The sequence below is a fragment of the Carassius auratus genome, unplaced genomic scaffold, assembly GCF_003368295.1.
Source record: "Carassius auratus strain Wakin unplaced genomic scaffold, ASM336829v1 scaf_tig00005328, whole genome shotgun sequence".
In the NCBI taxonomy this organism is placed as follows: domain Eukaryota; kingdom Metazoa; phylum Chordata; class Actinopteri; order Cypriniformes; family Cyprinidae; genus Carassius; species Carassius auratus.
Genome location: NW_020523650.1, coordinates 505,790 through 531,159, shown reverse-complemented (window position 1 = coordinate 531,159; position 25,370 = coordinate 505,790). Strand labels below are relative to the sequence as shown.

The 25,370-nt window shown below is 37.7% G+C and overlaps 2 protein-coding genes across 2 annotated transcripts; both read right to left on the bottom strand.

Moving 5' to 3' along the window:
* Positions 1-4,308: 4,308 nt before the first annotated feature.
* On the bottom strand, positions 4,309-6,935 carry LOC113070841 (uncharacterized). Its single transcript, XM_026244259.1, has 5 exons — positions 6,642-6,935; positions 6,217-6,544; positions 5,311-6,112; positions 4,801-5,007; positions 4,309-4,685 (listed from the first exon to the last, which is right to left on the bottom strand). Exons 1-5 carry the CDS (start codon positions 6,887-6,889, stop codon positions 4,360-4,362), a joined length of 1,911 nt encoding a protein of 636 aa, XP_026100044.1. The 5' UTR covers positions 6,890-6,935; the 3' UTR covers positions 4,309-4,359.
* A 1,765-nt stretch (positions 6,936-8,700) lies between these two features.
* Positions 8,701-10,682, bottom strand: LOC113070835 (uncharacterized). Its single transcript, XM_026244256.1, has 5 exons — positions 9,932-10,682; positions 9,755-9,838; positions 9,599-9,679; positions 9,422-9,479; positions 8,701-8,912 (listed from the first exon to the last, which is right to left on the bottom strand). Exons 1-5 carry the CDS (start codon positions 10,680-10,682, stop codon positions 8,837-8,839), a joined length of 1,050 nt encoding a protein of 349 aa, XP_026100041.1. The 3' UTR covers positions 8,701-8,836.
* Positions 10,683-25,370: the final 14,688 nt, after the last annotated feature.

Below are 25,370 nucleotides of genomic sequence, written 5' to 3'. Positions count from 1 at the left end.
TAAAGACATTTATAATCTTACAATATACACTGAACTTTCTATTCATCAAAGAAACCTAAACAAAAATCTCTAGAAGCTATTTTTAACCTTATAATAATAATAATAATAAAGTAAAAAAAAAAAAACTGAAACTAAATAAAGCCCTTAGAGTGTCGTACCTGAGCCTCGCCGGAGACACTGCTTCCAGTGTCAGATCAATCAATCAATCACCTTTATTTATATAGTGCTTTAAACAAAATACATTGCGCCAAAGCACTGAACAACATTAATTTGGAAAACAGTGTCAATAATGCAAAATGATAGTTAAAGGCAGTTCATCATTGAATTCAGTTATGTCATCTCTGTTCAGTTTAAATAGTGTCTGTGCATTTATTTGCAATCAAGTCAATGATATCGCTGTAGATGAAGTGACCCCAACTAAGCAAGCCAGAGGCGACAGCGGCAAGGAACCGAAACACCATCGGTGACAGAATGGAGAAAAAAACCTTGGGAGAAACCAGGCTCAGTTGGGGGGCCAGTTCTCCTCTGACCAGACGAAACCAGTAGTTCAATTCCAGACTGCAGCAAAGTCAGATTGTGAAGAAGTATCATCTGTTTCCTGTGGTCTTGTCCTGGTGCTCCTCTGAGACAAGGTCTTTACAGGGGATCTGTATCTGGGGCTCTAGTTGTCCTGGTCTCCGCTGTCTTTCAGGGCAGTAGAGGTCCTTTCTAGGTGCTGATCCACCATCTGGTCTGGATACGTACTGGATCCGGGTGACTGCAGTGACCCTCTGATCTGGACACAGACTGGATCTGGTGGCCACGGTGACCTCGGAACAAGAGAGAAACAGACAAATATTAGCGTAGATGCCATTCTTCTAATGATGTAGAAAGTACGGTATTATGTGAAGAGTTCCGGTTCCAGTTTACCTAATTAATGCAGCCTAAAAATCCTTTAACGGATTTGGATATTAAAAGCATATTAGTATGTTATGTGTATGCCAGGTTAAAGAGATGGGTCTTTAATCTAGATTTAAACTGCACGAGTGTGTCTGCCTCCCGAACAATGTTAGGTAGGTTATTCCAGAGTTTAGGCGCCAAATAGGAAAAGGATCTGCCGCCCGCAGTTGATTTTGATATTCTAGGTATTATCAAATTGCCTGAGTTTTGAGAACGTAGCGGACGTAGAGGAGTATAATGTAAAAGGAGCTCATTCAAATACTGAGGTTCTAAACCATTTAGGGCTTTATAAGTAATAAGCAATATTTTAAAATCTATACGATGTTTGATAGGGAGCCAGTGCAGTGTGGACAGGACCGGGCTAATATGGTCATACTTCCTGGTTCTAGTAAGAACTCTTGCTGCTGCATTTTGGACTAGCTGTAGTTTGTTTACCAAGCGTGCAGAACAACCACCCAATAAAGCATTACAATAGTCTAACCTTGAAGTCATAAATGCATGGATTAACATTTCTGCATTTGACATTGAGAGCATAGGCCGTAATTTAGATATATTTTTGAGATGGAAAAATGCAGTTTTACAAATGCTAGAAACGTGGCTTTCTAAGGAAAGATTGCGATCAAGTAGCACACCTAGGTTCCTAACTGATGACGAAGAATTGACAGAGCAACCATCAAGTCTTAGAAAGTGTTCTAGGTTATTACAAGTAGAGTTTTTAGGCCCTATGATTAACACCTCTGTTTTTTCTGAATTTAGCAGTAAGAAATTACTCGTCATCCAATTTTTTATATCGACTATGCATTCCATTAGTTTTTCAAATTGGTGTGTTTCACCGGGCTGCGAGGAAATATAGAGCTGCGTATCATCAGCATAACAGTGAAAGCTAACACCATGTTTCCTGATGATATCTCCCAAGGGTAACATATAAAGCGTGAAGAGTAGTGGCCCTAGTACTGAGCCTTGAGGTACTCCATACTGCACTTGTGATCGATATGATACATCTTTATTCACTGCTACGAACTGATGGCGGTCATATAAGTACGATTTAAACCATGCTAATGCACTTCCACTGATGCCAACAAAGTGTTCAAGTCTATGCAAAAGAATGTTGTGGTCAATTGTGTCAAAAGCAGCACTAAGATCCAATAAAACTAATAGAGAGATACACCCACGATCAGATGATAAGAGCAGATCATTTGTAACTCTAAGGAGAGCAGTCTCAGTACTATGATACGGTCTAAATCCTGACTGGAAATCCTCACATATACCATTTTTCTCTAAGAAGGAATATAATTGTGAGGATACCACCTTTTCTAGTATCTTGGACAGAAAAGGGAGATTCGAGATTGGTCTATAATTAACTAGTTCTCTGGGGTCAAGTTGTGGCTTTTTTATGAGAGGCTTAATAACAGCCAGTTTGAAGGTTTTGGGGACATATCCTAATGACAATGAGGAATTAATAGTAGTCAGAAGAGGACCTATGACTTCTGGAAGCACCTCTTTTAAGAGCTTAGATGGTATAGGGTCTAACATACATGTTGTAAGTTTAGATGATTTAACAAGTTTATACAATTCTTCCTCTCCTACAGTAGAGAATGAGTGGAACTGTTCCTCAGGGGGTCTATAGTGCACTGTCTGATGCGAAACTGTAGCTGACGGCTGAATGGTTGCAATTTTATCTCTAATAGTATCGATTTTAGAAGTAAAGTAGTTCATAAAGTCATTACTGCTGTGGTGTTGGGAAATGTCAACACTTGTTGAGGCTTTATTTTTCGTTAATTTAGCCACTGTATTGAATAAATACCTGGGGTTATGTTTGTTTTCTTCTAAAAGAGAAGAAAAGTAATCAGATCTAGCAGTTTTTAATGCTTTTCTGTAGGATATGCTACTTTCCCGCCAAGCAATACGAAATACCTCTAGTTTTGTTTTCCTCCAGCTGCGCTCCATTTTTCGGGCTGCTCTCTTTAGGGTGCGAGTATGCTCATTATACCATGGTGTCAAACTGTTTTCCTTAACCTTCCTTAAGCGTAAAGGAGCAACTGTATTTAAAGTGCTAGAAAAGAGAGAGTCCATAGTCTCTGTTACATCATCAAGTTGTTCTGAGGTTTTGGATATGCTAAGGAATTCGGATACATCAGGAAGATAACTTAAAAAGCAGTCTTTTGTGGTAGAAGTGATGGTTCTTCGATACTTGTAACAAGAAGTAGAATTTACAATTTTGGCGATATGAAGTTTACACAGAACTAAATAATGATCTGAGATATCATCACTTGGCTGAATAATTTTTCAACACTATCAACATCAATTCCATGTGACAGTATTAAATCTAGAGTATGATTTCGACAATGAGTAGGTCCTGAAACGTGTTGTCTAACACCAATAGAATTCAGAATGTCTATAAATGCTGATCCCAATACATCTTTTTCATTATCGACATGGATATTAAAATCACCAACTATTAAGACTTTATCTGCAGCCAGAACTAACTCGGATGTAAAATCACCAAAATCTTTAATAAAGTCTGTATGGTGCCCTGGTGGCCTGTATACAGTAGCCAGTACAAACATAACAGGGGATTTATCATTAACATTGGTTTCTCTGGATAATGTTATATGAAGCACAATTACTTCAAACGAATTATACTTGAAGCCTGCCCTCTGAGAAATCCTGAAAACATTGTTATAAATTGAAGCAACTCCTCCCCCTTTGCCTTTTAGACGCGGCTCGTGTTTATAACAATAATCTTGGGGGGTGGACTCATTTAAAATAATGTAATCATCAGGTTTTAGCCAGGTTTCTGTCAAGCAGAGCACATCTATATTATGATCAGTTATCATATTATTTACAAAAAGTGTTTTCGTAGAAATGGATCTGATATTCAATAAGCCAATCTTTATCATTTGTTTATCCATATTGCATTTGTTTTTTATTTGTTGAACCTCAATTAAATTGTTAACCTTAACTTGGTTTGGACGTTTTTTGTATTTTCTAGTTCGTGGAACAGACACAGTCTCTATAGTGTGATATCTAGGTGAAAGAGTCTCTATGTGCTGAGAATTAACTGACCTCTGTGACGGGAGGCAGCTAGCAGACGGTCGGTTTAGCCAGTCTGTCTGCTTCCTGACCTGGGCCCCAGTTAGTCAAGTATAAACACTAAGACTATTTGCCATATTTCTAGACAGAAGAGTGGCGCCACCCCAGGAGGGATGAAGACCATCTCTTTTAAACAGGTCAGGTCTGCCCCAAAAGCTCGTCCAATTGTCTATATAACCTATGTTATTCTGTGGGCACCACTTAGACATCCAGCCATTGAGTGATGACAATCTGCTATGCATCTCGTCACCACGGTAAGCAGGGAGGGGACCAGAGCATATTACAGTGTCTGACATCGTGCTTGCAAGTTCACACACCTCTTTAAAGTTATTTACAAAAAGATGGCTGTGACAGCACTGAAGAGGCAGGGGCGAGATGCTGTCCCTCTCCTCCAGATGATGTGGACGGCTCAGCCAGTGATGCTGGGGACTGAGGCAGAGGCAAAGATGAGGGGGTGTTTCTGAGGCAGGGGTCATCCTCAAACAGCACTGGAACTGTGATGTCCTCCATGCTCTCTTCCTCAAACCCCTCATCTAGCAGGTCCTGATCATCAACCTCCTCCACCAGCCGGTCTTCCTCCTCTGGGTTCTGGAGCACTGGAGTCAGTGTTTTGCCAGTCTGGCTGTAAAGGTACTCGATTCCCAGCAATTCACCTACAATAATAAAATAATAAAAAAAGTGTTCTTAATAATTGATCAAGTACATTGGAGGCTCTAATACTCTAATAACTTAATAGAATATTGCAAAAGAAATAATTAAATGTCTTACCTGTATATGCTCCAGGAGGGCGATAGCGCTCATCCCAGGGCTTCCCAAAGACTGTTCGGCTAAGCCGGTCCACAGCCTCGCTCATGGCACTGCCATATGTCCGAATGGAGGACGCCCGTTTTATGGCGTCTTCCATTCGGTCATCATTCCAACGCATCAAGCCCTCAAGGAGATAGGCCTGAAAATGCGCATCGCTGGCACTGGTTCCTAAAAGTTAAATAATATCAAAAAATATATAAAAAAGGGTTTTATATGTCACATATGTACAATATATGTACTACACATAAGGTGCTCTGAAGTAATTTGTATACTACATTTAATAGGGTTTTGTAACTATATTAAAAATGATTGTCACTTGTTAGTAAAGACAGCTTTGTCAATGCTTATGACATTAAAAAGTATAATGTAGAGTGTGACATTTATTAATGCGGCATTACTTTAAAGTGATGGAAGCAGTTACAGTGCTTATATTTTCTACAGAAAAATGAATAATCCATATGCATGTAATACCTGGAATAAAACGGTTCAGGTGGAGGTGGAATGACTCCAAGGAGGTAGAGCCACGAGCACACCTGTAGCAGCACAGCTCCACGCCGCCTTTCTTCAGTGTCCCTGTCTTCATGTACAGCGGAAAGTCCTCTGGGTCTTGGATACACTGGACGTGCTTGCGCTGTTCCTTCCATATCTGCTGGATCCGTTCGTGGTCCAGCAGAGGAACTCCCAGGGTGTCCTTCCCATCCGCACTGTCAAACTGATCAATCAGTGACCCAATCAATCTGGTGGTCTCCTCCGCCCCCCTGGTCCTCCTCCGGCAGTGCAGTGCCAACTCCCTCCGGGTAATGCGAGCACTGACCGCCTTTTCTGAGATGTGGCCAGTCTTCTTTGCCGCCAGGTCACCCTCTTTTGCGGAGCGAAGAGCAGCCACATCCTCTGGATCCCACTGAAAGATGCACGTGGACAGACGTGCCATGAAGATCCCATAGAGCGGATGAGCCTCTGTCGTGACACCTGCAGCAAATCGCCGCATGAAGTGCCAGATGTCGAGGCGCACTACAAGCTCATCCCACTCCAAAAACATGATCTTCACCCGCGATTGGCCGTACTGACTGCAGCAGTCCCTGTCCACGTACATCACTTTTGGGGCTGCCTCTCCTGCCTCTCGGTAGCGTTTCATCAGACCAGCTGCCATGGAGTCCAGTCCATGTCCCTCGGCAGCTGTCAGCACAGAGACAAGGACCTGGCCGTGTTCGTTTCCGACATTTGTGCACCAGGCAGCTGTTCCTGAAGCAGCACCGGCAAGTTTCTTTGTGACCTATTGGGAAAAATAAAAGAGTAAAAAAAATGTGCCATATCTGAGCCATATCCGTGCCATATCCATATCTGGCAAATTTCTGGATATAAACAGGGCTTTGATACCTTTTTTGTCGAATCCATCTTGAGAACACAGCCAAAGACAGATGTTAATTTGGCCTTGACCTCGTGCAGTCGCCCCAGAACATCCCTGGCATACACGGCTAACAGCCACTTAGGTTTAGGCAAAGCAGGTAAAAGTGGAGGATCAGCAAACACAGGAGGCTGCACAAGGGAGGACCTTGTGAATGGTTCACAGGCAGTCAGGTACTGCAAGACACGCTGTGTCCATGCCTCACTGTGCTGTTCCATCAGCTTCCTGTAAAGCTGAGTCACACTGTTGCCCAGTGTCCTCTCCCTCATCATCCTCAGCACCCGGTTGTCACATGAGTATCTAAGGAAACAACAGTATAATCATGCAAATGCTTTAGCTGGTAAAAAATAACCCACATAAAAGCACCTAATAATGAATGATTGTCATTATGAATTACCTGTATGTCAGCAAAGCTGGAAACTGACTGCGGTGGCCCATATCCAGCTGTCCTAGGATGTCCTCGGACCAGGCAGGATATTTCTTTTTGCAGCGTTTGCACTCCAGATACTCAGTGGCAAGGTCATACCACCCGTCGATGTCCAAGACCTTACGCACGGTACGGTAAATTCCTGCCGCAGTTAGTCTGTGCCTACCACAGTCTGGGCGAACACAGACGAGAGGAAATAACCACATCTTCAGCGGCATCCATAAGAAAAGGGGCCGACAGAAGAAGAGGTCAGGTGAGGCAGGGGGCTGAGTGTTTATTAAAACCCCTTTGCGTGCAAACATCGCTGACGGCCCCAGTTTATTATAGTTTCACTTTCACAGCACATTAAACATCACTGTCTTACTTCATCTGGACAAACTGTGCATCAATGGAAAGTTTAAAGACTCAAGCTTCGATATTTGACCAATATTTTGATAAAACATTGTTGCAGTGACAGATATTTAGTGATTTATGTCAGGAGTGCAAAATAATAAATCCTTATTATGCCACATTTTGAATAGAAATTCACAACTCACTCATGTTCAGTCACGTCAGCAGCGGTTTATTTGTGTTCACATAGACTCACTGAACAGCGTCAATAAGGATTTACAGACCAAAGATGCATATCTGCGGAGATATATGGATATATTTACTGATGTTTACTTCATATTTCTTCAGACAGAATCGTCATTTCTATTCATTTTCCACGGATTTACGCGATCAGATGATAAACAGCCTCTCCCAGCGATCTCTGTGTGCGTGCAGTAGTCACAGCTCGTGCGGTGTGTGACTCAGACTCTGATTGGGTCTTTCAAACGTCAATCTTAGAGTTTCATATCTGGACACCGCCCCATCGTGTCACATGCTTCCTGCACACTTCCTGGTAGTTATCTGGCCAAAACAACACTGAAACACCTCTGTACACACAAAATATCCGAATAATAAACCCGCGATTACGATAGTAAAGCTTGGTATGAGAATTTCTTGAGATCTGGGGCGTTTTTATAAAAAAAATCGAAAATGTACATCGGAAATGCTAACTTGTGCAGCGATGAAAAAGTCTACAAATAACATATTTTTACAACAGTAAACGACCAAATTCCACCCCTGATCGCTAAAGGAAGTTATTACAAACACTCGATCGGGGTTTAAAGTGAGTTTTGAGTAAAAGTGTACTAATAATTTCATAAATTGTCAGATGTAGCTTGATGCTAACGTTAGCACCAATGCTACTAATAGCAGGTGCTTTTCTTCTTCATAATGCATTTTTGTCTCAATAATTCACCTAAGGTCGTAAGAAAATGTTTTGTTGTATTTTTATAGTAAGACTTTTGATAAATAAGGGCTAAATGCAAAGAGAGACTGAAGTGAGATCGCTGCTTTGTTGCTTTGTAAAGCCTGAAAAACCACAATCAAGGCTAATAAAGGTGGAATAAAAACAAAAGAATAATGATAAAAGAATAATGCGGATAATGTGTCATACTTGGCGGAGGTGTGAAAGAACCGTTTGGTGAGAACAATGCAATCATGATTCGGGCAGTTTTCAACAGTGAAACATACACATGTTTACATGTGAGATCTTACAGAGATGACAAGGGCCATAAATCAATCTGATTAGCCTTCTCTAAAAACACACATGACATGGCCTTAGAAAATATTTCATAAAATTCACAGTTTTACAGATTCGATTATGAAATTTTTTATGAAGTCTTGGAAGACTTGTGGCCTTAGCTACACTGTGTTTTCAAACTCATTTCCTACATCAACATTTTTTTTAAATACATTTAAAACATATGTTTTTAATATTTTTATTTTTGTTTTTATGTTTGAGCTTATATATCTCTATTATCATAACAGTCTGAGTGATTCTGATTCCTGAACAGTAAACTTTAAAGTGTCAGCTTTGTGAACAAAGGTTGATTATGTATCTAGTCAGAAAGAATCATGAGCAGAAACCTTTTTATTTTGGGTATGTAATTTCGGTCTCCATGCCAAAAAAGGGGGGTTACTAGTAAGGGGTTAAAGGGGGCTGAGGAGGATACCACCAAAGTTTCAGCTGGGACACTAGTTCTGGCTTGCCGGTTCGTGGGTTGGCCTTAAACAGTGTGTTCCGGATCCACTCATGCTGGAAAGGTGGAAGTTGATCTTTCCAGTGACTTGGAAGCTCAGCTGGTGGCCGGTGATGTGAAGGAGCTGGTGCCTTGGCAGTTTCCACTGATGGAGATGGAGCAGCACAGTCCTCTGAGTGAATAGTAAAAAAAACAATAAGGATGACTGTTGCATTTGATAGTAATATGCCATAAATGCAGCGCACAAACAGCCTGCAAAGCACAATTTTTGGACAAGTATTCATAATTATTATGTTATTTTTAGGAACGAGAGTGAAGAAAGTGGTACTAGTGTTAAGGAAGCACATAACCCAGCATACACTTTATTAATTTAAGGAGAATGGAATCAGTGCAGCTGACTGAGAATGAGGATCAGATGGAATGGAGGAAGGAAAATGTGGTGTGATGAATTAAGTGTAAAGCAACGAAGCCCACGGACATGAAGCATACACACAGATAGAGTAAGGAAAAACTGTTCCTCTAATCATTAGAACAATGAATCTCCACCATCCTGTCTGCTCAGGGGGAGATGAAGAGTGAGTGAGAAGAGCAAGCGGTGTGAAAAAGTTATCTAGTGATTATCTAACAACGGGTAAGTTCGGAAACGCAAATAAATACACTGACACCTTTGGACATCCTTACGGTTTTGAAGAAGTGCACTCAAGAAAGCATCCCGCTTGAGGCATGACATGACATAATTCTGTATTGTAAACATAAAATATTTTAAAATGTTGATTATTTTCCCCCAAGAAATAACGCTTCTCATTGTGTTTTTACAAAACATTCTTGTAATATTTGCATTTGTGTCATATGCCACACCTGTATTTAGCTGTGCTTCACATTGTGATGCAGCAAATACCAGCTCCTCATCGTCATCTTCAGCAGTGGGAACGGACTTGCCTGGAGCACAAATGTTAAAACTATCATTGTGAACAATACACAGAGACAAACATATGTAACATGGTGCTTACTTACCAGTAGAGAAAAGCTGTATCGGGGTCAAATGTTTGGCTGGGGGTTCTGCTGCTGGAGGAGGTAAAGTGGACTGCAATAATGGATCTGGAAACGGCAAGTTGACAAGTTTGCCATAATGATAAATTAATATATGAAGAAATGCTGTAGGTAAAATTCTATATTCACACTCCTACTCACAGGGTTTAACTGGTGACGTGAGTTTTTTCGCCAGCTGTGAAGGAGACAAATTTTTGCCACGCGCCAACAGCGCTTTCACAGTTGCGGTCTTCTGTACACAGGTTTGGATAGGTGCAGGTGGAGGTGCAGTGGTTGCAGAAGCACTGGAGGTTGCAGCGTGAGGTGCAGGCTGACGTACGCTGGTGACCACAGCAGAAGCCCGTCTTTTCAGGACATATGTCTTGAAAATGGCCATGTTGGTTTTGGGCCTGGCATCTGCCTTAATGAGGTACCTGATGAGGGCTTGAGCCTCCTTGCTCTGGTCCTCATAAACATCTTTCATGGAGCGGCCCTGGAGGTCACCAAACTCCACCATCAAGCAGCCCTGGTCTCCAGTTGCCCGGGCTTCTGCCTGCATTTCCTGCTTCCTCTGATACTTTTCCACTTCTTCTGCCATCTCTCTAATTTGAGAAGTGTACTGTAGGAACAGTTGTTTATTTTGTGACAGGGGTGTTGTCTGCGCTGTCTCAGTGGAAATGCTGAGCACCAAATACACGGCATACCCCAGAGAGTTTTCCAGGAGCCATCTAAATCTCTGGCCCTGGTACTTCCCAAACTGAAGTTTGCAGTGAGCCAGTACTAAAAACTGGTCACTGGGGTCTCCACCGTTCGTGCTGACAAAAGTACTGGCCTCTGACAGCACCTCCTTCTTAGGTTTGGCCCTTCCAGACTCCACATTTTCAAGGCGCTTCGCCTCCGCCGAAGGCGCCATGAGGAGTCGGCTTGATGTTGCCGATTGGCGTTGAAAAGAGGGATATGCATACATTTTCTGAAATGAAAATCAGAAAAAGACTACTATCTTTTGCAATCTGAAAGACACCTGTATGTTAAGTGTGTAACAATAATTTAACAAGCTACGCATAAACTATATTACTGTGGTAATAAACTTGGCCATGACATAAACTGTCCTGAAGATGAGTTTTCTACAAAGGACAGGAATCCCTGACATATAAAATATGTAATGTCAGTATGAAGTCTGAAATTTCCTTTTATTTCCAATGCTTTCATCTTAAACCATGACTACACACACCAGGCTATAAAATATTACATTAAATATATAATACTTCAAAAGTGGTCATCTTACCCCAGGGTTACACCAGGTGCTTTAACCTCTTAAAATCTCAGCCATTTTTCAGTGTTTTTAACTTTCTGGTCTACCCAAATTAAAATGAGCACTATTCCCATATACTTTTGCTCATATGGATACATTTGGCCTTTTTTGTTTGTTTTTAGTTAAGACTCTCAATGTTTTATTTATAAAAAAGTCATTATTATATTATTTTAGAAAATATAAATTTATTTCTTGGTAAATGCATTTTTCCATATCTCCACAACAATTTGGTAACGATTTTTACAATCAAAATGTGTGTGTGTTATTATGTGTTATAACCAAATATAAATGTAAATAGTTTAATCGTTATTTTCATTCATAGGACCCAGAAACCATGACTTCTTAGACAATACACACATCATTGTTGACAGTAGCATAGCTTAATTAGCTGACGGTCGATAACTTTAACTTATCTGATCATTTATCATGTGAAAAGTTACAGGTTCACAGGTACTGAAGAAAGCATGAACTGTATGCTAGCTAGCTATACTGACACGATTCGTTTTCAAAAAATACACACTGTATATTAACCAATAATGACCAGTTTTCAATGAATGAAGTAATAGCCTTACCTTTAACAAAGATGACAATGACAACGACCGGCGATTGGTCAAAAGGAGCCCACAGGAGAGAAACGCGATTGGAGGAAAGTAAGCCCCGGAAGAGAAACTCGATTGATCAAAAGTAAGCCACAGGCGAAACGCGATTTGTCAAAAGTAAGCCACAGGCGAAACGCGATTTGTCAAAAGTAAGCCACAGGCGAAACGCGATTGGTTCATGTGGGCTTACTTTGGGCTTACTTCGGCTCAGTCGGTGGAAAGCAGTAGGCGCAAGCGAGAGGTAGCGGGATCGATGCCCGCATTCTCCAAGTTGGCTCCTGCCCTTTTATTCACACATCCTTAAATCAGTGGTTTTCAATCCTGTCCTGGAGGCATCCCTGCCCTGCACATTTTGCATTTCCCCTCATCTAACACACCTGTTTCAAATCATCAGCTCATTAGTAGAGACTGCAAGACCTGATTTGGGTGTGTCTAATAAGGGAGACATTCGGAATGTGCAGGACAGGGTTGCCTCCAGGAAAGGTTTGAAAACCATTGCCCCAAAGAGACCGACTGAGCATTGACGCAATGCTGCGACACTCCCACGTTAGCTTTTTATTTGGGCTCACGGCTGCCAAAAAGTATTTCAGACATGGTCCTGTGCAAATTGGTTGCAAAACATTGCCATTTTACGCACAGTTCCCTAAAGCAGTGATTTTCAAACCTGTCCTGGAGGCACCCCTTTCCTACACATTTAGAATGTTTCCCTCATCTAACACACCTGTTTCAAATCATCAGCTCATTGATAGAGACCGCAAGACCTTATTTGGGTGTGTCTAATAAGGCAGACAATCAAAATGTGCAGGGCATGGGTGCCTCCCCGACAGGTTTGAGAACCACTGCCCTAAAGAGACCGACTGAGCATCGATGCAATGCTGCCACAGTCTCTACGTTAGTTAATTTTTTTGGACTCAAAGTTGCCAAAAAGTATTTCAGAAATGGTCCTGCACAAATTGGTTGCAAAAAAGGTCCCACCGAGATTTGAACTCGGATCACTGGATTCAGAGTAGGAGTGCTGACCATTACACCATGGAACCGAAAGTGCTTGGTTTCTGGCCAACTGGGAAACAGATAGCTCTGTGGCAGTGGGGAAGCAGTTATACAGAGAAGTTTGAACCCAGTGATTTTTGGTCACTGGCCCGCCTCAAAAAACGGAAAAGATTGGGAGCTTTTGCCGAAACCCGGGATCGAACCAGGGACCTTTCCCAGATGGCAAATGACATGTGGCCCAGTTCTGGCCCACATCTCCCATATTCTTCTGGCCCACATACCGCGCGGAATGACGGCGATGACTCAACCTGAGTCTGGCTGACATATGTGATATATATGTGATACATATGTGATATATATATATGTCAGACAGAAGTCAACCACAACTGTACCAGATCCATGCCGCATCTCACAAATGGCATGGGCGACACCTGGCCCAGATGTCAACCACGCCATTTCTGAGATGTGGCCCAGATCCGTCCCAGTTGTGGCTGACTTCTGGGTTACATATGGCCCATATTTACCCTTTCTAGACACAAAAGAATATGTAATTCATCCAGAATAAAGAAAACACTCATGTAGTCTAAACTGCTTTATTAAAATATAAAAATTAGACAAATAAATATACATACATGAATACAACTGCATGTATAGATATAAAACAAATACATTTACATTATTACAAAATAAAAAATACAGATAAATATTTATAAATATAGTTAAATACACATTAACATTACATTTACATTTAGCAGACACTTTTATCCAAAGCAACTTACAAATGAGGACAATGGAAGCAATCAAAATCAACAAAAGAGCAATGATACAGGTGCTGGTCATATAATTAGAATATCATCAAAAAGTTGATTTATTTCACTAATTCCATTCAAAAAGTGAAACTTGTATATTATATTTATTCATTACACACAGACTGATATATTTCAAATGTTTATTTCTTTTAATTTTGACGTTTATAACTGACAGCTAAGGAAAATCCCAAATTCAGACGTGGCAGAGAGGAGCGAGTATGAGAAACATTCAGATACACAGGCTGATTCAGTCTTCTGAATTGGGAGTAGCGAACATGCATTATAAACTTCTTTCAAATTAGAATCTGTTGGGGAGATAAAATGTGCAAGATAACGTATATGTACTAATAAAAACATCAAACAAAAAAAATGTATCTTTTACTCTCCAGTACTGAAAGCAGAACTGATAAGGGAGCCCTTGATACTGTGTCACAGCTCTTTCAAATTAACATTATCTTTTTTGCAGTGGCGGTAGTTTGTATGTCCATCTATAGTTGCCATCATCTAAGGTCTTTTGAGTACTGGTATCATCTGAAGTCCTCACAAGTCCTGTAAGTCCTGTGATGTGCAGTTTCTAATAACCCTGGGATGGACATTTGCAGAAACAGGAAGGCAAAGGGAGAAAGATTAGCATAGCTGCTGTTCATTTCATTTCAGGCAATGTGCACTTTTTACTATTTCATCAATGGAGTACATTAAGTACTATTTTTAATCTAGTAGGTTTAAACTGAAATAATTTTTCTAGATCCCTTAATAAACATATTATTTGTTGTCTGTTTTTGGGGAACAGACACAGTCTCTATAGAATGGACTGCATATGCCAGAGTAACATTTAATACATTTTGATAAAATTTAACTGGGAGGAACATCATAACTGTAATTTACACAACCATTCAAGAGTTTGGGGTCTGTAAGATATTTCATGCCTTTATAAAAAATCTCTTATGCTCACCACGGCTCCATTTATTGAATCAAATTACAGTAAAATAGTAACACTGTGACTATTACAATTCAAAACAACTCTTTTCTATGTGAATATTATGTTAAAATGTCATTTATTCCTTTGATCAAAGCTGAATTTTCAGCATCATTACTCCAGTCTTCAGTGACAAATCTTCAGAAATCATTCTAATATGATGATTTACTGCTCAAGAAACATTTCTGATTATGATCAATGTTAAAATACAGACGTGCTGAAATTTTTTTGGATTCGTTGTTACAGACTCCAAACATTCAATGTTAGTGTTACATGCATCAAATTGTTCGAAATCATCTGTTTAAAACAAATGCAGGTCTTTTGAACTTTGTATTCATCTGTGAATCCTGAAAAATAAAATGCATCACGGTTTCCACAAAAAAAATGAAGCAGCACAACTGTTTCAACACTGATAATAAGTTTCTTGAGCAGCAAATCAGCATTTCTGAGGGATCCATGTGACACTGAAGACTGGAGGAATGATGCTGAAAATACAGCTGCACATCACAGGAATAAATTAGTTTATAATGTATTCACATAGAAAACAGCTATTTTAAATTGTAATAATATTTCACAATATTACTCTTTTTACATATTTTAATCAAATAATTACTACAGAGGTGAGCAGAAGATAATTATTACAAATTGTTAGCTAGCTTTTGAACACTAGTGTACTGTATATTTGAGGTTTGACTTACTGTACTAGTCTTGTGGTCAATAGCATCTTGGAGATGTTGTCTTACAGTAGGTTCACTGCGACTCTGCTGGATGCAGCAGGCCATCAGCACTGAAGAATCTAGGAACAAAACAAGCAATTTGACACAGAGCCAACAATATTTAGACTGCAGTTCCAGGTTTATTAGATGGAAACAAGCTAGAGCAGGTGAGATGCAAAAAATAAATAAATAAAATAACAGATTCATTGCTATATATGTTGTGAAAAAAATGTATAAGTTACTTAACCTTTTCAGCGCTTCCTAGATCTCTGTCAGCAGCTCCCTTCAGAAATATTGAAATCTTGGACACTCCCTTCTGTTGTAGAATATGGGAGGCCCTTTCAGCATAAAAACGTCCCAGCGTTACTCGTCGTAATTATATTTTTACTAGTAACAATTCAATTAAAGAGCTCTATAATTAAATTTTTACTAGTAACAATTATGATTGTAGAGCTCTCTAATTGAATTATAGAGCTCTGCAATTGTATTCTTACTAGTAACAACTGAATTAAAGAGCTCTATAATTCAATTTTTACTAGTAACAATTCCAATTAGAGAGCTCTACAATTCATTTATTACTAGTAAGAATACAATTGCAGAGCTCTGTAATTCAGTTGTTACTAGTAATAATCCAATTGCAGAGCTCTGCAATTCCACTAGAGAGCTCTCTAATTCAATTGTTACTAGTAAAAACTGAATTATAGAGCTCTCTAATTGTAATTGTTACTAGTAAAAACTGAATTAGAGAGCTCTTTAATTCAATTCTTACTAATAACAATTCCAATTACAGAGCTCTATAATTGTATTATTACTAGTAGAAACTCCTATTCATGAGATGCAAAACAGATTGCAGATATCCCGCCTACAACAGTGCGTTTCAAAATAAAAGCCCTGTAGCGTGGTTCTAAAGTATCCTGAAATATTGTACAGACTTAGGTAACATTAATCATGTTCACATTAAAGCAAAATTAAGATGATGCCTGAGATGAATATTTACAGTGTTTAGAATTGATATGCAATAATAGAATGATTGTGTTTGTTGTTTAGTAAAATAGAATACATTAGGCCAAATAGTCTTAAACTTTTTTATAAATTGTGACTTGGGGTTAAATCTAGCCTAAAGTTTTTTTCAAGTTTTTTTTTTTTCTTCTTCTTTTTTCTCCAGGTTGCAATATTGTTTTATATTTTGCCTTCAAATAAGCTTATGCCTGTTGTGGTTGCATGTGTTTGTTGTTAAGTAAAATGAACAAGAGAACACTGAGGAATTCTGACTGTGCATTTAACTCTTTTGTATATATAAATATATATATATTATCGTTAGTCTCATATCATAATTGATAAAAGTTATATTTCAATATTTTTGGTAAACAAGAAAAATTTTTTTTTTAGAAATCACATTGTTATTTTTTATTGATATTATAACAGTACATTCAACCAGATGTGTGAACAAGTATGCAAAAAGAAAAAGATCCATCATCAATTGCCTAACCAATAAAAGTGACTTAGGCAGAATATGCCATGACTTTCTCTTACATATAAAATGCAAACATAACAAAAGTTGTTTTACTCTCCTAAATGTAACCAAGATGTGTAACTTGTGAACCCTAACCAAGTTGTTTCTTATTAATGTCTAACCTTAACCACTGTTTTCCTTTTCTACCCTTAATCAAAGTTCCACTTAGGTGCTGTGCAAACAAAACCAAAGTTTTTTTATTCTCCTAAATATAACCAAGATGTGTAATTTGTCCTGACGGCAGTAATGGAATGGGACTGTAGGCAGTCCAGAGAGCCATTCTTTCAGGAAGGTCTGGTCAACATCTGATATGGGCACACATGGGCCAGTCTTGTTGATCTCGGGTTTACACGGATCAGTTTTGGATTTTAACCATGATCCGATGGTTCTGGGGGCAAAGCAAAGTGTTGAACAGAAAAGATTCTTACACACAGGTAGTTTACGTCTATCTGCCAGTTGCAGGTGGTATAATAGGGACGTTGTTCTCCAAGATGCAACAACACCTTTCTTCTGTTTTATGGGCACATTTTGGACTAGAGTCTGGATATACAGCTTGCGTGTCTCCCAGAAAGGCATGGACCAGAAATTGTTGAAGATATCTGTTCCATGCTCTTCAGTCAGTTTCTCTGACTTTAAGCAGTGATGTGATGTGTAGGGTGGGCCCATGGTCTTTGGGGGTCTCTCCTGTCCCATTGGATTCTTCTAATTCTCCCCCTTAAGACGCTTCTCCTTTATCAGCTCTCTCGTCCACATATCTGGCCTTGGGCGCCTATGACGTTGAACAGCAGAAGTTTCAAGTACATCTCCTGCATCTCCTTCACTGACAGCTCCTTGAGCTGTGTCTGTATCACTACCATTATCTGGGCTGTCATCTTTCTCAGGTGTATAGTCCTCATTCAAAACAGTGTCATCGATTTCACTATTTGACGATAAATCAGGATCTGATTCTGCTCTGGAGGCTTTACTGGCCGTTTCCTCTTCTATTTGTTGCCCCATGTCTACGCCATTACCTTCTTTCTCAGATCTGCTCTCATCTAAATCCTCCAACTCCACTACATGGGTATCAACTTTATTTCCTGACATTAAAACAGAAAATGGAGTGCTGTTGAGTATTTTAACTCAGTAAATCATGTTAAATTCATAGGTCCACTGCAAAAAAAAAAAAAAAAAAAAAAATCTAAATCTTACCAAATACTTCTTATGTCTAGTCAAAATGTCTAATTTATATAAAAAACAATTTTACTTTTTTTATTTTACTATTTTTACTTTTATTTGCATTTAAAATAAAAAGTAAATGCTTGAAAAATTACTTCACTTTATTTTTTACAGCATCTTTGCATATCTGAACCCTTTCCAGCAGTGACTGTATGATTTTGAGATACATCCTTTCACATTGAGGACATTTGAGGGACTCAAACCCAAATATTTAAAAAGATTCCAACATTCACTGATGCTTCAGAAGGAAACAATGTGCATTAAGAGCTGGGGGGTGAAAACTTTTGGAATTTGAAGATCAAGGTAAATTGTACTTAATTTGTGTACCGGGAAACATACAAGTATCTTCTGTTGCTTAAGAAGGGCAGAACTGAATGGAAAACAATTATATTTCAACAAAATAAGAAAAATTTGGCCATCTTCATTGTGTTCAAAAGTTTTCACCCCCCAGCTCTTAATGCATCTTGTTTCCTTCTGGAGCATCAGTGAATGTTTGAATCTTTTTTAATAGTTGTGTTTGAGTCCCTCAAATGTCCTCTGTCTGAAAAGATGCATCTCAAAATCATACAGTCACTGCTGGAAAGGGTTCAAATATGCAAAGATGCTGGAAAACTGAAGAATCTGCAGGAGCTTAAAGATTTTTTCTGAAGAACGCTGCTCAGTTTAACTGTTCAGAACAAACAAGGGACTCATGCACAACCATCACAAAACAGAAAGACAGTCGTGGATCATCAGGTAACAGAACACAGTATTAAGAACCAAGGGTTCCCAAACTTTTGAGTGGGTAAAGTTTTTTTAATAATTTCAGCAATTCTTTTGTCTTGTGGACTAAATGTTAATATCTTTTATGTACAATATCTTACTCAGGACAGTACTAAATACAAAATAACATGCATTTAATATGATCTCTCTTATTTTTTGAAAATTACTCATATTTTCACAGATTCTGCAAGGGGTGCCCAAACTTTCGATCCCCACTGTAAATGCATAAAAACTATCATATTGTATTATTTGTCTGATGATGTTCAATTATCAATCAATCCATCCATAACCAAGATAATTACTAGACGATTTTCATTATAGTTATTATTACTATCATCATTATCATAGATTTTGGCCTTTATCATAGACTTTGGCCTTTTCAGAACTTTTACTATTATGATCATTATTATTATCAATATCTTTATTATTATTATCATTACTATTACTATCATCATTATCATAGATTTTGGACTTTTATCATAGACCTTTCAGTGTCCCACATTATCACTAAAGAAAATGAAATGTTGGGTTTAATTAAAAATATTATGTCAACAGGTTCCACACAATTTGTTTAACTAATCTCAACAAACAATAATTTAGTTCATTTTACAAAAGATGTTAAAGTAAACTAAATTAACAATAGAGTTGTGACGTTCGCGAACGAACCGATTCTTTTGAACGGCTCATAAACATGAACGATGGGAGCCGAGTCGCGACTGGAGAGGAGCCGTTCTTTCTATCGTTCTTTTTTCCTATGCGTGTTCATACAAATGAGCTCCTCCAGGAGACAGAACAGTTATAGGGGGAGGGGCGCACCCAGCGCAGGCCAACCCTTTATAGCGTGATGATATTAGTTATTAGTTGTGCATGCATTTACATTGCATTTTGTGTTCATTTAAAACTTATTTTAAAATCATTAAAAATGTTCTTTTGTGATACTGTACTTGTATAGAAATGTTTCACTAAAAGCTGTTTTCCACAGACATTCATTGCAGCCCACTTTGTTATTGTTCATTGACTTGAAGGGGCTGATGTCCTATTTGCAAAGTTTACAGTAGTAATAGTATGTAGTATGTAGACATTTCCATTTTATTTATTCTAATTTTATCTACTTAAAAAAAATAGTTTTCTATCAAAATGTTCTTGTGTGATAACAATGTTCTTGTGTGGAAGTGTTTGTAGTAAAAGCTGTTTTGCACAGAAATTCATTGCAGCCGGCTTTGTTTTTTATGTTTATTTGTGAGTAGGTATTGTATGAATAACATAAGTCAACGTAGTTTTACACACACACACACACACACACACTTTGTACTAAAGGTAAATCAAAATAATGATGTCACTGTCTAAGCAGAGGGATTTGTGCAACCCTATGGAATATAGTCGACACATGAGAAATTAGGTAATAATCAATATTTCAGAATAATTCAAACTCAGATATTGGTGTGTGATATCTGAGCTTTAATTATTTGACTACAAATCTCACCTCATAATACCTCCCAGTGATTATTTCCAGGATAAACTGAGATGCTCCCAAGCTGGCTTCTTAAAACTGACTAAATATTTAAAAAGAGCCAAAAGAGCCATTCTTTTGAACGGCTCTTTGAAAGGAACGGATCGCGAAGATCCGGATCCCCTCAAAGAGCCATAAATCCCATCACTAATTAACAAGCCTTAGTAGAATCAACAAACAACAATTCAGTTCATTGTACATAAAAGTTATAATTAATGATTCCACTTCAGAAACACCGCCCTCTACACTAAGGATTTAATAAAACTATAACACCGAATCCATAAATAAGAGTGCAGTCGTTCAATACAATTCAACATCGCCTCTCAATTAAAGTTCAACAATCAGACCACAAACACACGTTTTGAAATGCAATGTTACATTTCTGACAACTTATTTGTGTGATTTGTTCTAAATTACATTAGAACAAGTTCATTAACTCAACTGTGATCTGTTATTACTCAGGTACCTATCTAATGGTGCTACACTTCTGCAAGAGGGTGACAGAACAACAATTACCCATAATACACTGCAAAATCCTCAGCCAATGAGATTCAAGTCTGTATTGGTTTTATTAATCTGTTACTTTTATGCAACAGTTATGTTGGCTGAACAAATCATTTTTAAGTAAAGCTGACAATACACACTTTTTTGTTGAATGAACTAGACTAAATTAAGTTCACATTGTTAAAGTAAATTGGCAAAAGTGAAAGTACATTTTTTTGAGTGTAGGAAGCACCAGATTGTTTTTAGACAACTTGCACTAAGAGCACTAATATGTCTATAATTTCTTTTATGAATGTGTTATCTGCATTTTCTCTTTTTATTTTGTTAGGAGACGTCCTGGGGTTTTTAAAATGGTATTGTGTTTGAATTTAATGTTTTGGCTACAAATCGCAGATATTGCAGACTGCTAAGCCCTGCCTCTCCACCGTGTACTTCGTCCATGTCAGCTGGGGGCGCCAAAATTTCCCGCCTGCCTGTTTATATACCCCAGTTGAATATGCATAAGGCACGATTAGCATAATGATATGTCGCCGATTACAGAGCTCTGTAATGCAATTGTTACTAGTAAGAATTGCTATTGTAGAGCTCTGTAATTCAATTTGAACTAGTAAGATTGCAATTACAGAGCTCTCTAATTCTAATTGTTACTAGTAAGAACTGAATTATGGAGCTCTGTAACTTAATTCTTACTAGTAACAATTCAATTAGAGAGCTCTGTAATTTAATTATAGAGCTCTATAATCAAATTGTTACTAGTAAAAATTGAATTAGAGAGCTCTATAATTAAATTACTACTAGTAAGAATTGCAATTAGAGAGCTCTGCAATTGAATTCTTACTAGTAATAATTTGATTATAGAGCTCTATAAATGAATTACAGAGCTCTCTAATTGAATTGTTACTAGTAACAATTATGATTAGAGAGCTCTGTAATTCAATTGTTACTAGTAACAATTACGATTAGAGAGCTCTCTAATTCAATTGTTACTAGTAACAATTCAATTAGAGAGCTCTGTAATTCAATTAGAGAGCTCTGCAATTACACATATCTTTAATGTGTATTTTTACTAGTAATAAATCAATTGAAGAGCTCTGTAATTCAATTGTTACTAGTAAGAATTCAATTAGAGAGCTCTATAATGGTAATTGTTACTAGTAATAATTCAATTAGAGAGCTCTATAATTGTAATTGTTACTAGTAAGAATTCAATTAGAGAGCTCTATAATTGTAATTGTTACTAGTAAGAATTCAATTAGAGAGCTCTATAATCGTAATTGTTACTAGTAAACATTGAATTAGAGAGCTCTATAATTGTAATTGTTACTAGTAAAAATTGAATTAGAGAGCTCTATAATCCGAATTGTTACTAGTAACAATTGAATTGCAGAGCTCTATAATTAAAAATGAATGGAAGTCAATGGAGACATATGACTAGTAATAAATGAATTGTAGAGCTCTCTAATTGGAATTGTTACTAGTAACAATTGAATTAGAGAGCTCTATAATCATAATTGTTACTAGTAAAAATTCAATTAGAGAGCTCTATAATTGTAATTGTTACTAGTAAGAATTCAATTAGAGAGCTCTATAATTGTAATTGTTACTAGTAAGAATTCAATTAGAGAGCTCTACAATCATAATTGTTACTAGTAAAAATTGAATTATAGAGCTCTATAATTGTAATTGTTACTAGTAGAAATTAAATTATAGAGCTCTTTAATTGAATTGTTACTAGTAAAAATATAATTACGACGAGTAACGCTGGAACGTTTTTATGCTGAAAGGGCCTCCCATAGTAGAAGGATTATTTTATTATTCTTGAAATCGCAGAACAGTTTTATGTTTACCATAAAAGATCAAAACAACTTTAGTTTTCTGCCAATTTTCGCGCTCCTTGATAACGTGACGTCATCGATAAACAGTAAAGTGTAAATGTTAAGGTTAAATAAATTAAGCAATTTCCAATCATCCATTGAAAGATTACCAACAAAACAGTCAAAAGCTATCATCTACAGATGAAGATTTGATTAAAAGCCCAAACTTTCATAAATAAGAGAACAACAGAGTTATCATACCTGACGATACGTCGTCTGAAAACGGTAGAAATGCTAACGGGCTTTTTCGAAGACATTAAACCATTCCTATAAAGTAAATAAACAACAGAAGCGTCAACAACAGTTATAAGTAATATTTGTGTGATTTTATGGACTTAACTCACCTGAAAACAGTGAAATCAGCGAGAAACGGGGTGTTTCCTCGTGACATTTGCAGTGTTGCGCTCCGTTTCCATGGCAACTCCATCCGGTCCGCGCGCACGCCCATGAAAGCACGTCACGAATTAAAAGTCACACGCTTAGGTTACATAAATAAACATATGAATAAACATATGCCCCTTATTTTTTTCTGTAAGAGGGGGCGCGGCCATTTGTAGATTTAATGTGTCTGGCTTTCGGTGTCATTCCAGCTATATTAGCTGTACAAACAGCTTGTTTTGCTGTTTACTGTTGCAAACTGCTGTATCTTACCATGTTATTTTTAATGTATTGTGTTAATTATGAACGTACTGGTTTGTAGTGCAAACAGTTTTACCGTTTACTGCACTTTGTTCTTCTTGTTATTTCCCTATAACCACGTACATAAGTCTCACACATTCACATACAATTGCTTGGTGGATAGAATTAGATCACTACATAATTCAAAATGTCATTCAATCATGATATTGCTCATTTAAAATTCATTTTGTAGTTCTATAGCCCAGTGCAAAATGCCAGGCCTGCACATAATAGTTGGACAAAGTGGCACTTTTATAGTTTAAGATTTTGTATTGTTGCTTTTACGAACACTCATATATGTATGTATGTGTGTGTGTGTGTGTGTGTGTGTGTGTGTGTGTATAAGGTGCATCTTGAAGAAATGTGAATATCATGAAAAAAAATTTTTTTAACTTTTTTTTATTAAAAAGTGAAATTTTCATATATTTCATATATTCTAAAGATTCATTTTTTTTGATGATTAGAGTTTAATTTAATGAATGTAATTATTGCATTTAAAAGTATAAAAAAGGAGTTAAACAAATATTATTTAATTATTTAAAATGATTTTTAAAGAAACTTTGTCCTGTGGTACAGGTGTCACAATGGAGGACTTTTTGTTTTATCACACCAAAGGACGTTTCAGCCTTTTCTGTCAATTAATGACCTTGCTATTACAAGCTAACCTGTCATTAGTGGCAAGCAAGACACATTTGCAAACTTTTCTAGGATTATGTAGCTTAACATGCACTTTTTAATAAAAATATATATATAATTTAGGGGTGTCATATTAATGCACAACAAAGCATAAAAAATTTGTAGTGGTTCCGAAAAAGTTCATGCAAAATGCCAGGCCTGCACATAATAGTGGGACAAAGTGGCACTTTTATAGTTTAAGATTTTGTATTGTTGCTTTTACGAACACTCATATATGTATGTGTGTGTGTGTGTGTGTGTGTGTGTGTATATATATATATGTGTGTGTGTGTGTGTGTGTGTGTATAAGGTGCATCTTGAAGAAATGTGAATATCATGAAAAAAGTAAATTTTTTGTAACTTTTTTTTATTAAAAAGTGAAATTTTCATATATTTCATATATTCTAAAGATTATTATTTTTTGATGATTAGAGCTTAATTTAATGAATGTAATTATTGCATTTAAAAGTATAAAAAAGGAGTTAAACAAATATTATTTAATTATTTAAAATTATTTATAAAGAAACTTTGTCCTGTGGTGTGACAGTACAGGTGTCACAATGGAGGACTTTTTTTTTTTTTATCACACCAAAGGACGTTTCAGCCTTTTCTGTCAATTAATGACCTTGCTATTCCAAGCTAACCTGTCATTAGTGGCAAGCAAGACACATTTGCAAAATTTTCTAGGATTATGTAGCTTAACATGCACTTTTTAATAAAAATATTTATATAATTTAGGGGTGTCATGTTAATGCACAACAAAGCATAAAAAATTTGTAGTGGTTCAGAAAAAGTTCAAAGGACATGGTGTCACACCAGAGGACATGGTACAAAAATGTAAAAAAAATTGAATAACATTGCAGCTTCATAACAGGTCCGTTTAGGTCAAATAAATGTGTGTATGTATTTATATTACGTGTCCTAAAATATTATGGGCATCCAGTACTCAAAATAGTTTTAGAACCACTGACTGGTAAAGTAAGGTGATCTGCCAGGACGTGTCTTTAGAAAATGGCACATCTGGTCACCTGGTATAGGCCAGATCTGGCCCACATACAACAAGCCAGAACTCAACCTAAAACCGGTTTGTCACACATGGGCCAAATCTGGCCCGAACACAGCAAGCCACGACTCAAATTAAAGCCGGTTTGTTGCAGACGGGCCAGATCTGGACCAGAAACAGCATGCCACAACTCAAACTAAAACCGGCTTGATGTTTGTGTGCCAGATATGGCCCATATAACCTCTGCCGCTGCCAGAACTGAGCCAGATGTGCCATAGTTGGCCCAGATGAGGGCCGGATATGTATTCTATCTGGGTTAGATCTTCAGTCTAACGCTCTCCCAACTGAGCTATTTCGGCCACAAATAACTTCTGCTTAGCAAGCAGGGATTTCAGTGAGATCACCCCACTCTTTGTCAGAGGAGAAGAGCAGAGCAGAGATGAGCCCCCAGACAATAAGAACAGC

What these genes read in the sequence shown, in the direction of transcription:
- LOC113070841 (XM_026244259.1), bottom strand. Translation starts at nt 6,889, where the DNA reads ATGCCGCTGAAGATGTGGTTATTTCCTCTCGTCTGTGTTCGCCCAGAC. An exon ending in CCAGCTTTGCTGACATACAG is followed by an intron (nt 6,545 to 6,641) that starts GTAATTCATAAT and finishes TTGTTTCCTTAG; the next exon opens with ATACTCATGTGACAACCGGG. An exon ending in CCTGAACCGTTTTATTCCAG is followed by an intron (nt 5,008 to 5,310) that starts GTATTACATGCA and finishes TTTAACTTTTAG; the next exon opens with GAACCAGTGCCAGCGATGCG.
- LOC113070835 (XM_026244256.1), bottom strand. Translation starts at nt 10,682, where the DNA reads ATGGCGCCTTCGGCGGAGGCGAAGCGCCTTGAAAATGTGGAGTCTGGA. An exon ending in GATACAGCTTTTCTCTACTG is followed by an intron (nt 9,680 to 9,754) that starts GTAAGTAAGCAC and finishes TTTGTGCTCCAG; the next exon opens with GCAAGTCCGTTCCCACTGCT. An exon ending in GAGTGCACTTCTTCAAAACC is followed by an intron (nt 8,913 to 9,421) that starts GTAAGGATGTCC and finishes CTATTCACTCAG; the next exon opens with AGGACTGTGCTGCTCCATCT.